Genomic DNA, 15,201 nt, shown 5'->3' on the forward strand with positions numbered 1-15,201 from the left:
TAGTGTAACAAAATTCAAATGTTTAATTTTTTCAAAACTTAACTATATTAATGAAAATAAATTATATGTAGACCACCTTCAGTATTTGTACATCATCTTTATACAACTATAACAGTGCTTTCAAAAGATATTTTGTAGAGAACATTAATTTCACAATTAAAACATGTTTTAAAAATGGGGGAACATTAAATTCATCTGAAATATTTCATAATGCAAGAGGTATGCTGTTCTTTATCAAATGAACTGTATTTGTATCCAAAATAACATGGCTTTTAGCTAAATACAATTATTTCTTGTCCATTTCAGTGATTTCCTGGATCCAAAACAAAATCTGTGTATTTATTTCTTTGAAAACATCATTTGTTGAACGTCCTTTCACTGCCATGGAATGGTTTGCCTTCTCAATCCAGTGGATTTTATTGGGAGCTTGCATTTTCTGTGCCACTTTCTCCAACAAGTTCTAAAGGAAAAAAAGAAGAAGATACTAGACTAATAATGCTCTTTCAGTGTTTAATAAGGATTCTCTCTCTCTTTCCTGCACCGCCTATACTGGCATCCGTTCACTAAATATTTATTAAATACTTACTCTACAGACAACTTTCGAGGCAATGGAATATGCAAAGAAATGTCCACAGAAGTGGCAGTCTACGTCTCAGTTACAGCAATACCACAAACAGATCAAGTACTCATTATTGGCAATATATAGTAACATGTACAAGTTATTAACTTTTTCTCAAGAGTCAATTTTATAATTGAAGAGGCTGCTTGAATGTTGAAATGATAAAAACAAATGTATAGTCTAGTAATCCCCAAAACACAAGATTCAGATATTAATCTTTCATTCCCAAATAAGAGTCAAACCATTTAGCAACTCTTTCCAGGCAGATGAATTCTGTCAGTATGCTTATATTTCTTGGTTCTCCAAAGCAACAAGTAACTAAGTCACAAAACTAGCATTAGTCCAATCAGCACCTTTTAAAGAGACTGAAAGCTGCAGGTAAGATCTTGTTCCCAAGATAACTTTCATTCACTCTCTCATTTACACAAACATCAAGTTGTAAATCACCTTTTCACACATTTCATCTGCTGAACCTGACACAAACAATACAGGATCTTTTATACGATAGAGATCTTCATCTCTAAGTTTATGTTGCTGCTTTGGATGGTGCAGTGGGTAAGAAATACAAATGAGACCTCGAACAAAAGCATCAGCATCATCTGGCTCAATATGGCACATTACAGAAGCAGCTGCTCTTGAGCCCATTGAACGACCTAAAATCAATTAAAATTAAGTTCAGTTTGATATATAAACATTCATATAAAGAAGTGGTGCTAATATGGCAAATTAGATTTCATTTACTGTTCATCCATCATAACTGCATCACTTAATTCCAAAAGGTGGCAATTAACAAGCTGCGATACCCATAATGGACATCTATAGCTTCCTTATATAGAGCTAAAAATGATCCTAAGTCAAAAAAAAAAAAGGAATTATTTTTCTGAAGAATACTTAAAGATCCTTGTGAAGGAATCATTTTACAGAGGGTGACTCAGAGATATAAATAAAAGGAGAGATCTTTGGGTTACAATACATATCTATGAGGTTTAAATCTACTTTAAATATATAAAGTACCTTGATATTATACAAGAAAGTGACTTACCAAAACAAAACAAAACAAAAAATCCTTAAATTAGCTTCCTGTCATCAATTAATTTTAATTCTTGATTACCTGTTCCTATATTAATATTAGTAAATTTAAAAGCAAGTATTATAACTTACCGCCAAGGAAAACACCTGTCAATTTGTATTCTCCTAAGGTCTTTAGGTAATTCTAGAAAAACCAACCAAAAAATTATCAATTCTTCTCCTATAAAATATTCGACTGGAAAACCAACATATATTTCCCATCATTACTGAAATGTATGAAAATCTTTGTAAAGACAACCATAAAATCTTAAGGGAGTCTTCTTGAAAGAGGTAACCAGTTCTTTTCATTTCCAATCATGCTGTCACTATCAAATCATATCCTGGGTAATACAGGCAAGTAAGTGAGAAAAAAAAAAAAAATCACTTCACCAGTCTAAAAAATTCAAGATTCAGGTACTTAAATATTTTTAAGAATTACATTAAAAAAAGAAGCCAGTAAAAGCTTCCAACTGATACAGAATTTAATAACACTAACGTCTAATTTAAAGCCCTGAAAAATCTATCAAGTTTGAAATAATCTGGATTAAAAAAATTTCAACTTTGTTTTATCCAGGGATTTTAGTTTCAAACTGTGCTATATTTATTTGTACATTCATAGTATGGTAGGCAAATATTCAGAACTATATAATCTGAAGTTATGTCATTCCAGTAAGAAAATTATTATATCACAAATGGCTTCCCTTGGCAGTACCATAGGATATTTATGATGTGAGCATTCATCTCCATGGAAACTGACAGCAAAAAAGAGAAATCCATTATACAGCTTTCAGGTACTGTTGAGTTTCTAAGAATATTCATTAAAAGTTTTTTAAAATAGAATTTGTCTTAAATGTATTAAGAATTTTACAACAGAATTGTTACAAGTAAATATAAAGAAATTTTCTTACCAAAACTGATTTATATGCCTTAATTCTATGTACAATATTAAGGCCTTTACAGGTAAATCTCAGGCAAAAAAACCCATGAGATGCAAGATGGGATGCCAGTGACATCAAATGAGGAAGATTCATATCTCCTGACGCTCCATGTGTAAGAATTATTCCATATGTTAAGTTCTTGTTAGGTACCAAACAAACAGCATCTAGTAATTTATTTCCAAAAGGTATTTTTAATTTAACCTGGAATTCAAGAGAATAAAGGGATCAAAAATTACTTCCTTGCCTATTCAGACAACTGAACAACTATATGTTTGTTTTGTGAGATCCATGATTCACATGGCCTCTAAATAAAAAGCACTATTAACAATAGCTAATATTTAAGTACTTATTGTCAAGTACTGTAAGTGCTTTATATGTATTAACTTATTTAACCTTCCTAATAATTCTATAAGGTGCTATTATCACCTCCATTTTATAGATGAGAAAACGGAGGCACAGCAGGTTAAGTAATTTGCCCAGGTTACATAGCTACTAGCTAGGATTCAAACTCAGGTAGTTTGCTCCAAAAGTCCTTACTCTTAACCACTAATGTTACTGTCTACCACAGTACAAATTGAAAATAAGAAAATTACTCTGGAGCCACATGACTTAAAAAAAAAAAAAAAAAAGGAACCCTGAAGATGCAGAACATATGAAAATATGTATTACCTCTGTATGATTCATTTTCACTGTTGAGTAACAAACTTAAAGTGCATTACATCTGAGAAGCAAAGGACATCTCCCTGAAAAGAAGATTCTGTTGTGAACGGTGGGTTGGCAGACATGGACATGACATAAGAAGTATGAATGAACACATTCAGCAGCTGAAATAAACACATTTAGAACTACTTCTCTAAGAACTGGTGCCTTTACGTATGCATTACTCAATTACTTCCAAGGTTCCTAAAACCATGGGCACCCAGAATTGGTTACAGGGCCAGGTGTGGGAATGGCAGATGTTATATAAGAAAAGCCAATATGATACCTTGACATGGAAATCTTAACAAAATTCATACCAAAGTAGAATGTTGTATCTTGGCATATATGCATATTTTTTTCCCTAAGCATCTTTATTTTCAACCAACTATCTTTAACTTAATTTCACAGTATCTTTCCATTAACTTATTTCCTTATCATCATTCAGTTCTTCTTCCTACCCTGCAAAAGAAGTATGTATCCACACCTTTTGTCAGGTGACTTTGCAGAGTGTCCCAATATGTACTGTACATACATCTCCACCCTACTGATTTGGGCCTTGACTATGAGACACTACATTAACTAATGAAATATATGCGAAAGTTGTAATGTGCCACTTCTGAGCTGGCACATAGCAAATTTCCAGAAGCCCCCTTGAACTCCCATCCCCAGTCATGAGAAAAGCATCTTCCAGGTATTTTTGCTTTTTCAGCCTGGGTCCCAGAACAAAGATAACACGCTGCAGCAGATATGAACCCGAAAGTAAAGTCTGGAGTCCAGCCTCATCCGGCCAAGATCTAAGCCACTGAAGAACCAAAAATGCTGGCCTGAAGAACCCAAGAGCATGAAATGTTAGGCCACTGAGATCTGGGGACTGTTATACAGCATTCCTTCCTATGGAAGAGATCTCTTATTATTCAAGGTATAACCAACACCAAGATCTCCATTATCCATCTATTTTTTCCTGTTAACATTTATTCATTCATTCATGGAATACTGATAATAACAGAGTTCAAAGTTCAAAAGGTACCAAAAATATACAGTGAAGTGTCCCTCATTCCATTTTTGCCTTGCTACCCAGATCCCTTCTCCAAAGTCAACCAATATTACCTGCTTCTTCCATATCTTTCCAGATATTTTATACATATATACACACACACCCCTTTTTTTAATAAACTCATATTTTTCTGAATCCCCCACCACCTAACATACATCTTTTGTTTACTCTTTTCTCTATACAATGAGCTTCTTTCATTGTGTTTTATGGCTGCAGAATATCCCAAGGGAAGGTTGTGCATGATATATTTCACCAACCATCACTGACACTGATTCTAATCTTTTGCTAAAATACTGCAATGAATGGTATGCACCTTACTTTCTCACGTGTGTAGACCAATTTTAATAACTTTGTGGGAGAGGAACTGCTGTATCAAAGGGTATATTCACTTGCAATTATATTTTTTAAGGAATACATTCGATTTCTGAATAGGTAATATTTGCATATGTTACAAAATTTTTAAAGGACAAACATGTAAATAGTTAACCCTCCTCACATTCTTTTCCTCCAGCCATGGAGTTTCCTTTCCCAGAAGTAACCACTGTGACCAACTTGTTTTTTTTTAAGGTTTGTTTGCAGGGGTGGGGGGAAGGGGGCAGAGAGAGGAGGAGAGAATCCCAAGCAGGCTCCATGCTCAGCATACAGCCTGATGGGAGGGCTCGATCACCCCCTGACCCCATGAGGTCAGGACCTGCGGCAAAATCAAGAGTCGGGCGCTTAACTGAGCCTCCCAGGCGCCCCCACTGTGATCCGCTTACTATCTTTCCACACGTGTGTGTTATGTGTCCAGAAAAGTTTTCTGACTTGAGCCTGAGGGGAATCAGTCTGGCTACAAAAATCCTGGGGTTTCGGTGGGGGGAGGAGGAGAATAAAGGACTTCAGGCTTCAGCGTCCCTGCCTTCAAAAACACAGCCCCCTAGTTAACTGTGCCTGAGGTCCCCTGGTTCAAAGCTCCCGGCCTCTGTTCTCCCAAGAGCCTCCCGCCTTCTAGTGGGAGAAGGCAGTCACCCAACAGTGTGAAACCGGGAAGGAGATGCGCACATCTAATTACCTCTGCAACAGATTTCACCTAGGTGCACCCCCAACACCACTTCCTTCGCTGGCAGCTGCCAGTTTGTGTGTTTTGTATTCAACTGTTCCACACTGTTCCTTGCCGCAGGTTTAGAATTACGCTGTTTGCTAAGAACATTTGCCTTCCGGACCCCACTACTTTACTGCTATCGTTTCCTTTCCCATTCTCTCCATCGTTTGAATTGAAGTCTTCTAAAAAAAAAAAAAAAAAAAAAAAAACCCTTTACCGTAATTTTAGTGAGATTCCAGGAGCCAGTATTCAATCCACTTTCTTGGCCTAGAATGCTCTACTCTCCCGAAACCACCTGGATGTTTGGGTTCTTTCGGAGAAACTCTACGGCCTGCCAGGTTTCCGGATGAACAGTCCACTCCTCACAGCTGGTGCCCTTGTTCTCCACCGGCTACTTCGGTTACCAACGAAACTGTTCTGGGATACGGTGCAACCCGGTCTCCGCAGTCTGGGTTACGACCTCTGGTTTCGCATTCGGACAGGGCAGGGCAGGGCAGCAGTCTGGCTCTGCCCCAAGGTCTTCAACTGTAAAAGGAGAGCCACAGGGATACCCTGAGGACGAATCTGCAGTTTCCGTACTTGGCGAGCATTCCGGAGGGACTTGTACGACGACCACGAATACCGGGGGCGCAAGAGGCGATCACGTCTCGTGCTCAAGGACCGACACGCCACGACCACCCCAACTTCCAACCGAAAAACTGCGCGGGCATCGTCCAGTGTGTCCACAGCGGTGCGCTGGAGGTCACGGGCGAGCAAACACGTGAAGAGTTTAAGTCTTCCGGAGGCCGATGACCTGGCCGGGTGGGTGCACACCAGACAGCACGCGGGACCAGGGCAGAAATTCGGAGCGACCCCCCCCACCCCCCCGCCAAGAATTTAGGGTTCCAAGGCACCTGTGAGAACCCTCTCGTGCACTCAACCGGCGCGCGTGCGCGGGGTGCGCGGTGGCCGCCCCCCGCCCCCGGGGCCCGGCGCGACCCCCTCACAGCTCCGGCCGCTTCGGCTCTCCCCGCCCGAGCCGTCCCCTCACTGCGGCCTCCCCAACGGCCAGGAGGGCGAAACCCCGGCGGTCGGGCCCGCGGGCACCGCACTTACACCCAACGCCTCACGGAGGCGACCAGCAGCCGTCGAGGGGCGCCGGCCGCGAGCCCTAATGTTTCAGACGGGGCCGCCAGGCGCGCCAGCACCTTCCTCTGGAGGCCGTCCCCCACCCAGCGGCGCCAACCGCCGCCGCCGCACTTACCGGGCCCGGGAAGGTGGCCGAGACCGCCTAGCCGTCCGCACTCCCTTCACGGAACAAACTACCACGCTCGAAGCGACCGCCTCGCCGCACCCGCCAGCCCGTTTCGCATCGGCGCACGCGCGCGCAGACCCCGCCCCCCGGGCGCGCGGGCCCGCGCGTAGGGCACGCCGGGAGCGGGAGTTTTCCAGCCGCTTCCGGGTGACTGGGGCGGGGGTTGCTCGCTAGCAAGCTGGTGGTGAGTGGTGAGTGACTTTCAGTCCCTGCCTCACCCAATGACTCCCTCCACGCTGGACCGTTCCCCGTGTCCCAGCGGCTCCATTTCAACAGTGGCACAGGTCAATGAACGTGGAGTCAACTCTGATTATTCATTTTCTCACACCAAACAATCGGCCAATGCTGTTGACTCTATTTGCAAATATATACAAAATCCAACCACTGCTCATACTTCTGCCAGACTGGTCGGAACCCCCACCCCCCACGCCTATCAACTCTGCCTGGATGGTCTCTTGTTTCCACCTTTACTTCCACCTCTTTGCTACTTGAACAATTCAGCAACCAACTAGACCCTGTTGAAATGTAAACACCTTCTCCAAACCTTCCAGAGGCTTCCCATCTGTCTCATAACTAAAGCCAAAGCCTTACAATGACCACTAAGGTTTTATATTGTTTACACATATTTTTTGTTTCAAGTTTTTATTTAAATTCCAGTTAGCTAACATATATTGTAGTATTAGTTTCGGAAATAGAATTTAGTGATTCATAACTTGCACTTAACACCCAGTATTCATAACAAGTGCCCTCCTTAATGAGCATCACCCATTAGATCATCTCCCATCCGCTTCCTCTTCAGCAACGCTCCGTCTGTGCACTGTAATTAAGAGTGTGTTTTATGGTTTGCCTCTCTCTTTCCCCCTATGTTTATCTGTTCTTAAATTCCACAAATGAGTGAAACCATATGGTATTTGTCTTTCTCTGTCCTGACTTATTTCGCTTAGCATAATATTCTCTAGCTCCATCCACACACTGCAACTGTCAGCATTTCATTTTTTTATGGCTGAGTAATATTCCATTGTATATACACATACCACATCTTCTTTATCCATTCATCAGTGGATGGACATTTGGGATATTTCCATAATTTGGCTATTGTTCATAATGATGCTATAAACATCATGGTGCATGTATCCCTTTGAATCAGTATCTTTGTATCCTTTGGGTAAATACCTAGTAGTGCAATTGCTGGATCAAAGGGTAGTTCTATTTTTAACTTTCTGAGGCACCTCCATGCTATTTTCCAGAGTGGCTGCATCATTTGTATTTTCACCAACAGTGCAAGAGGGCTCCCCTTTTTCCACATCCTTGCCAACACCTGCTGTTTTCTGTGTTGTTAATTTTAGCAATTCTCACAGGTGTGAGGTGATATCTCATTGTAGTTTTGATTTGTATTTCCCTGATAATGAGTGATGTTGGGCGTCTTTTTCTGTGTCTGTTAGACGTCTGTATGTCTGTCTTCTCTGGAAAAATGTCTGTCTGTGTCTTTTGCCCATTTTTTAACTGGATTATTTATTTTTTGGGTGTTGTGTTTGATTAGCTTTGGATACTAACCCTTTATCCGAAATGTCGTTTGTAAATATTTTCTCCCATTCCAAAGGTTGTCTTTTAGTTTTGCTGATTGTTTCTTTTGCTGTGCAAAAGCTTTTTATCTTGATGAAGTCCCACTAATTCATATTTGCTTTTGTTTCCCTTGCCTCTGGAGACGTGCCTAGTACAAAATTGGTACAACCAAAGTCAGAGAGGTTGCTGCCTGTACTCTCTAGGATTTTGATGGTTTCCCGTCTCACATTTAGATCTTTCATCCATTTTGAATTTATTTTGTGTGTGGTGTAGGAAAGTAGTCCAGTTTCATTCTTTTCCATGTTGCTGTCCATTTTTTCCAACACCACTTATTGAAGAGACTGTCATTTTTCCATTGTATATCCTTTCCTGCTTTGTCGAATATTAGTTGACCATTTCTGGGTTTTCTATCCTGTTCCATTGCTCTGTGTATCCTTTTGTGACAGTACCATAGTGTCTTGATAACTATGACTTTGTAATATAACTTGAAGTCTAGGATTGTGAAGCCTCCAGCTTTGCTTTTCTTTTTCAAGTTTGTTTTGGCTATCCAGGGTCTTTGTGGTTCCATACAAATTTTAAGATAGCTTATTCTGGATCTGTGAAAAATTCTGGTGGTACTTTGACAGGGATTGCATTAAATGTGCAGATTGCCTTGAGTATTATAGACATTTTAATAATATTTGCTCTTTCAATCCATGAGCCTGGAATGCTTTTCCATTTCTTTTTGTCCTCTTCTATTTCTTTCAGAAGTGTTCTATAGTTTTCAGAGTTCATATCTTTTACCTCTTTGGTTAGGCTTATTCCTATCTATCTTTTTCTTGGGGGGGGGGTGCAATTGTAAATGGGATCTATTCCTTGATTTCTCTTTCTGCTGCTTGATTATTGATGTTTGGAAATGCAACCATTTCTGTATGTTGATTTTGTATCCTGTGACTTTACTGAATTCGTGTATCAGTTATAGCAATTTTTTTGGTGGAGTCTTTTAGGTTTTCTACATAGTAGTCTGCAAATTGTGAAAGTTTGACTTCTTCCTTGCCACTATGGATGCCTTTTATTTCTTTTTGTTGTCTGATTGCTGAGGCTAGGACTTCCACTACTGTGTTAAAAAACAGTGGTGAGAGTGGACATCCCTGTCTTGTTCCTGACCATAGAGGAAAAGCTCTCAGTTTTTTCTCATAGAAGATGATATTAGCTGTGGGTCTTTCATATATGGCCTTTATGAGGTTGAGGTGTGTTCCCTCTATCCTTACTTTGTTGAGGATTTTTATTATGAATGGATGCTGTACTTTGTCAAATGCTTTATCTGCATCTGTTGAGAGGATTGTATGGTTCTTATCCTTTCTTTTATTAATATCATATACACGTTGATTGATTTGCAAATATTGAACCACTTTAAATCCCAGGAATGAATCCCACTTTATTGTGGTGAGTAATTCTTTTAATGTAGTGTTGGATTCAATTTGCTAGTATTTTGTTGAAAATTTTTGCACCCATGTTCATCAGGGATATTAACCTGTAATTCTCATTTTTGGTTGGGTCTTTGGTTTTGCAATCAAGGTAATGCTGGCCTTGTAGGATGAATTTGAAAGTTTCCCTTCTATATATATATTTTGGAACAGTTGGAGAAGAATAGGTATTAACTCTTCTTTAAATGTTTGGTAGAATTCCTCTGTGAAGCCATCTGGCCCTGGACTTTCGTTTGTTGGGATATTTTTGATTACTGATTCAATTTCTTTGCTCGTTATCTGTCTATTCAAGTGTTCTATTTCTTCCTGTTCCAGTTCTGGTAGCTTATATATTTCTAGGAATTTATCCATGTCTTCTAGATTGCCCAATTTGTTGGCATATAATTTTTCATAATAGTCTCCTTATAAGTGTTTGTATTTCTGCAGTGGTGACTGTGATCTCTCCTTTCTCATTCATGATTTTATTTATTTGCATTTTTTTCTCTTTTCTTTTGATAAGTCTGGCTAAGGGTTTATCAGTTTATTCTTTCCAAGAACCAGCTCCTTATTTCATTGATCTGTTCTGCTGTTTTTTTCTTGCTGTTGTTGTTTCCATATCATTTATTTCTGCTCTAATCTTTATTATTTCCCTTCTTCTGCTGGCTTTAGGATTCGTTTGTTGTTCTTTTTCTAGCTTCATTAGGTGAAAGGTTAGGGTGTATATTTAAGATTTTTCTTTTTTTTTTTTAATTTATTTTTTCAGAGAGAGAGAGATCAGGGGAGGGGCAGAGAGAGAGAGGAAGAGAGAGAATCTGAAGCAGACTCTACACTGTCAGTGTAGAGCTCAATTTGGGGCTTGAACTCATGAACGGTGAGATCATGACCTGAGTCAAAATCGTGAGTTGAATACTTAACTGACTGAGTCACCCAGGCACCCCCAAGACTTTTATTGCTTCTTGATATGGACCTGTATTGCTACTTACTTCCCTATTATGATTGCTTTTGCTGCATCTCAAAGGTTTTGGACTGTTGTGTTTTCATTTCCTTTCGTTTCCATGTGTTTTTTTAATTTCTTCTTTAATTTCCTCATTGACCCATTCGTTCTTTAGTAGGATGTTCTTTAACCTCCATGTATTTCTGGTCTTTCCAAATTTTTTCTTGTGGTTGACTTCACATTTCATAGTGTTGTCATCAGAAAATATGCACGGCAGGATCTCAGTCTTTTTGTACTTGTTGAGGCCTGAGTTGTGACCTGGTATGTGATCTGTTCTGGAGAATGTCCCATGTGCGTTCAAAAAGAATGTGTACTCTGCTGCTTGAGGATGAAATGTTCTGAATATATCTGTTAAGTACATCTGTTCCAGTATGCCATTCAAAGCCATTGTTTCCTTGTTGATTTTCTGCTTAGATGATCTGTCCATTGATGTAAGTGGGGTGTTAAAGTCCTCTACTATTGTTGTATTATCAATGAGTTCCTTTATGTTTGTTCTTAATTGTTTTATATATTTGGGGGCTTTCAAGTTGAGGGCATAAATATTTACAGTTGTTAGATCTTTTTGTTGGATAGACCCTTTTATTATGATATAGTTCCTTTCTTCATCTCTTCGTATAGTCTTTGGTTTAAAATCTAGTTTGTGTGATATAAGTATGGCTACTCTGGTTTTCTTTTGACATCCATTTGCATGAAAGGTTGTTCTCCATCCCCTCACTTTCAATCTGCAGGTGTCTTTAGGTCTAAACTGAGTGTCCTATAGGCAGCATATAGATTTTTTTTTAATCCATTCTGGCACCCTATGGCTTTTGATTGGAGTATTTGGTCCATTTACATTCAGAGTAATTATTGATAGATATGTATCTGGTGCCATTTTATTACTTGGTTTGTCACTGTTTCTGCAGATATTCTCTATTCCTTTCTAGTCTTTGTAACTTTTGGTCTTCCTTTCCCACTCAAAGAGTCCCCTTTAATATTTCTTGCAGGGCTGGTTTAGTGGTCATGGACTCCTTTAGTTTTTGTTTGTCTGGGAAACCCTTTATCTCTCTTTCTGAAGAATAGATTTACTGGATAGTGTATGCTTGGCTGTATATTTTTCTGATTCAGCACATTAAACATATCATGCCACTCCCTTCTTGCCTGCCAAGTTTCTGTGGAGATATCTGCTACTAACCGTATTTGTCTTCCCTTGTAAGTTAAGGACTACTTTTGTCTTGGTTCTTTAGGATTTTTCTTTATTTTTATATTTTGCAAATTTAACTACAATATGTCTTAGTGTTGGCCCACTTTCGTTGATTTTGATGGGAGTTCTCTGTGCCTATGGGATTTGCATGTCTGTTTCCTTTCCCAGATTAGAGAAGTTTTCAGCTATAATTTCCTCAAGTAAACCTTCTGCCCCCTTTTCCATCTCTTCCTCTTCTGGGGCTCCTATGGTATGAATGTATGGAGTTACTGAGTACCCTGGGTCTACATTCATGATCTAATATTTTTCTTTCCCTGTTCTTTTCAGCTTCATTATTTTCCATAATTTTATCTTCTACATCACTTATTCATTCCTCTGCTTTTTCCATCCTTGTGGTCATTACACCAGTCAGTTTCAAATCTTGGTTGTTGCATTTTTCATCTTGGCCTGCCTAGTTTTTACGTCTCAGAAGTCTGCAGTAAGGGACTCCCTAATGTCTTCTTTGCTTTTCTCAAGCCCAGCTAGTATCCTTATGATTACTGCTTTTAATTCTGGATCAGGCATATACTTATATCTGTTTCAATTAGATCCCTGGCTGTGGCCTTTTCTTGTCTGGGATGAATTTCTCCATCTTGGCATTTTGTCTAGGTCTCTGTCTTCTTCTTTGTGTTAGGAAAGCCTGTTTATGTTTCCTGTTCCTGAGAGTAATGGCTTTATAAAGAAGAGGTCATATATTCCCCCGGGGCCTGGCACTCCAGGAAGTGTCTCTGGTGTATGCTGTGTGCACTCTGCTGCTGTGTTTTGGCTGCTCTTTCCCTCAGGTCAGTCCTCCGCAGAGCTTCTCCTTGCCTGAAGTGGGGAGTGTTTTAGGACCTTGGCCAAAGTGTGGCAAGTTTCAACTAGGTGTGCTCTGGTCTGCTTGTTAAAAGAAACCTGATGCTGTTTCCACTAAAGCTGAAGCTTTGCACAACTCTATGGTCAGTAGATGTGGTGCATGTGGAGGTGTTTGTGCTGGTCTTCTGAGGCAGGGGCCTGTTGCACTGGTTCTCAGGCACACTTACCAGAGAAAAGCAGCACCTGCAGAATGCAAGGGGACAGGGTTGGGTGTAAGCAGTTTAGGCCGCCAGTATTGGCAATTGTGCTGCTTACTGAAGTTAGTTTATGCTGAAGGGTAGGGGAGAGAAATGGCACCAGCCCCCTTCCACTCCCCAGAAAGGGGAGTTTGTGACCATCACTGCCTGGGAGGCCCTTCCAGAAGAGGGAACAACCTCCATTTGTGTGTCTCAGGTGTCCCTCACATCCCTGTTTCCACCCTGTCTGTGTCTGGGCCCTCTGCCCACACAGTAATGCAGTGCACCTGTGTTCTATCCCAGGCAGGCTGGCTGAGTTTTAAAACTCCAAGTTTTAGGGACCCGATGTGGTGCGGACCTATGCTGGTCCTCTGCGGGAGGATCTCACCACTCTGAGGCTGGTGCAGGCTTATCCCAGAAGGGCAGTTTCCACCAAAGCACAGGGGCATGGAGTTTGGAGTAAAGTGCAGCAAAGAGCCAGTGTCCAGGTTAGCTGTCCTCAGCAGGTGTCTCTGCACCTATCCTGAGGGGTGGGGGAGCGAAATGGTGCCCACTGGCTCTTTTGTTCCCGGAGAGCTGATGCTTCCTCTCCCAGATGCACTCTCAGAAGAGGGGACCATCTCTCCCAGTGCATCCCAGGGAACCCTCAGATCGGGCTGTCCACTACGAGGTTATCTGCCCTCCTTCTCCACAGGAGCACTGCAGTGCCCTCCAGGCTCCATGCCGGCCACACCACAGACCTCTAAAACTCTAGTCTTTGAGCCCTGCTGGTTGTAGAATCTCACAAAAATCAGCCCCTCTCATTTTCCCAGTCAATGGCTTTGGGGAAGTGTTTTCCTTGTGCAATCTCCTGCGCGCTCCTCTCTCTCTCTCTCTCTCTCTCTCTCTCTCTCTCACCTCTCTCCATGAACAGGGCTCCCTCCCCTCTGCAGCCTCGTCAATCCACTTCTCCCCCAAACCACATCTCCACACCTCCTACCTTCCACGACGTGGCTTCTTCTCTCCCTGTAGTTGTGCAGTTTGTTATTTCAGTCCTCAGGTTGATTTCTTGGTTGTTCAGAACGATGAGGTATTTATCTAGCTGTGTTCAAGGAAAAAGGCAAGCCTAGGCTCTTCCTACTACTCTGCCATTAGCTCCTCAGTTTTATGTTGTAAACAATAAGAACTCAACTGACTAATTTAACAGATTGAAGCGAAGGAGAAATTGTCTTTCAGGATCTTCTAGGTGGCCTAAAAATTAAATTTACATAAGGCAGATCAACAGGAGAAAAAAAAAACACCCAAATTTTATTACATACGCACAGAGGCTCAATTATGAAATTGAGACCTGAAGAAGTGACTGAGGCAGCCAGTTTGTCTACTTTTTAGACAAAGAGACAATAAATCTGCGAAGAACTGACAGGACAAAGAAAACTTTGGGAGCTTCAATTAGTAAGGAATTCTAAACAGAATTTGGGTGTGGAAGTAAGTTAGTAAAAAGTAACAAGGATTGTTTACACAACTTTCTCAGCTCTAAGTTTCCCATTTCTGGTGATAAGGATGACTCATTACCTCCTTGTACAGGGAGGGTATCACTCGCATGGGAAATTCATTTCTTGCTTTCAGGGGGGCAGAGGAGGCTCTGAGTGTCCTGGTTGTACTGGCTGTCTCTTAAGTATGAGAAATGAGATGATTCATTTTCAGAAATACCAAATGAAAGCTGTGCTGTCTAGTTAACAATAGGTTTACAACGTATTGCAAATACCTACCAACTCTCCCCCCACAATGGAGTCCCACACCCTTAGACACGTCCAGGTTCTCCTTCCCCTCTCCATTCCAGGGACTTATTTTTTTGCGAGCTTTGCGATGAGCATGCGCCAAAGAACTGAAGACTCTGCAGCACCTCAAGGAACATACATTTGTTCCAATCTGAATACTTTTTGCCTTACAGGGCATGGATGACATCCGGGCAAGGCTGTAACCTCTGCAGTGCTCCGCTAATGAGGGACGGGGTTGGGGGGGGGGGGGGACTTGCACGCTAGGCGACAAATTGTCTGCTGTAGCTGCCCCGCATGTGCCTGTCCATCAGACACCTGCTCTTGCAAAAGCATTGATTAAGGCCTCCCTTGACTGCACTCTGCGTCTCCCCATCCCTCCTTTGGGTCAGTGGGCTTATTTCTCACATTAAGTAAATTTATTTAAAATAATCAATATGCC

General features: G+C 41.1%; 1 protein-coding gene and 1 long non-coding RNA gene across 3 annotated transcripts in view; one reads left to right on the forward strand and one right to left on the reverse strand.

Moving 5' to 3' along the window:
- On the reverse strand, positions 1-6,815 carry TEX30 (testis expressed 30). Of its 2 annotated transcripts, none has more exons than XM_023253036.2 (6): positions 6,703-6,815; positions 3,295-3,368; positions 2,596-2,826; positions 1,781-1,832; positions 1,067-1,272; positions 1-460 (listed from the first exon to the last, which is right to left on the reverse strand). In XM_023253036.2, the coding sequence occupies exons 2-6, from the start codon at positions 3,307-3,309 to the stop codon at positions 287-289; spliced, it is 678 nt and encodes a 225-aa protein (XP_023108804.2). In that variant the 5' UTR covers positions 3,310-3,368; positions 6,703-6,815; the 3' UTR covers positions 1-286. The 2 variants fall into 2 exon arrangements, with proteins under 2 accessions (XP_023108804.2, XP_044911632.1); XM_045055697.1 differs by lacking the exon at positions 6,703-6,815 and adding an exon at positions 5,677-5,818.
- The window catches only part of LOC109499075, a 14,251-nt gene continuing 1,652 nt past the window's right edge, over positions 2,603-15,201 (forward strand). Inside the window, exons 1-2 of the long non-coding RNA XR_002156208.3 lie at positions 2,603-2,737; positions 4,034-6,944. This is a non-coding gene — a long non-coding RNA (uncharacterized LOC109499075). The remainder of the gene's footprint in view (positions 2,738-4,033; positions 6,945-15,201) is intronic.

The sequence above is a fragment of the Felis catus genome, chromosome A1 (assembly GCF_018350175.1).
Source record: "Felis catus isolate Fca126 chromosome A1, F.catus_Fca126_mat1.0, whole genome shotgun sequence".
Taxonomy (NCBI): domain Eukaryota; kingdom Metazoa; phylum Chordata; class Mammalia; order Carnivora; family Felidae; genus Felis; species Felis catus.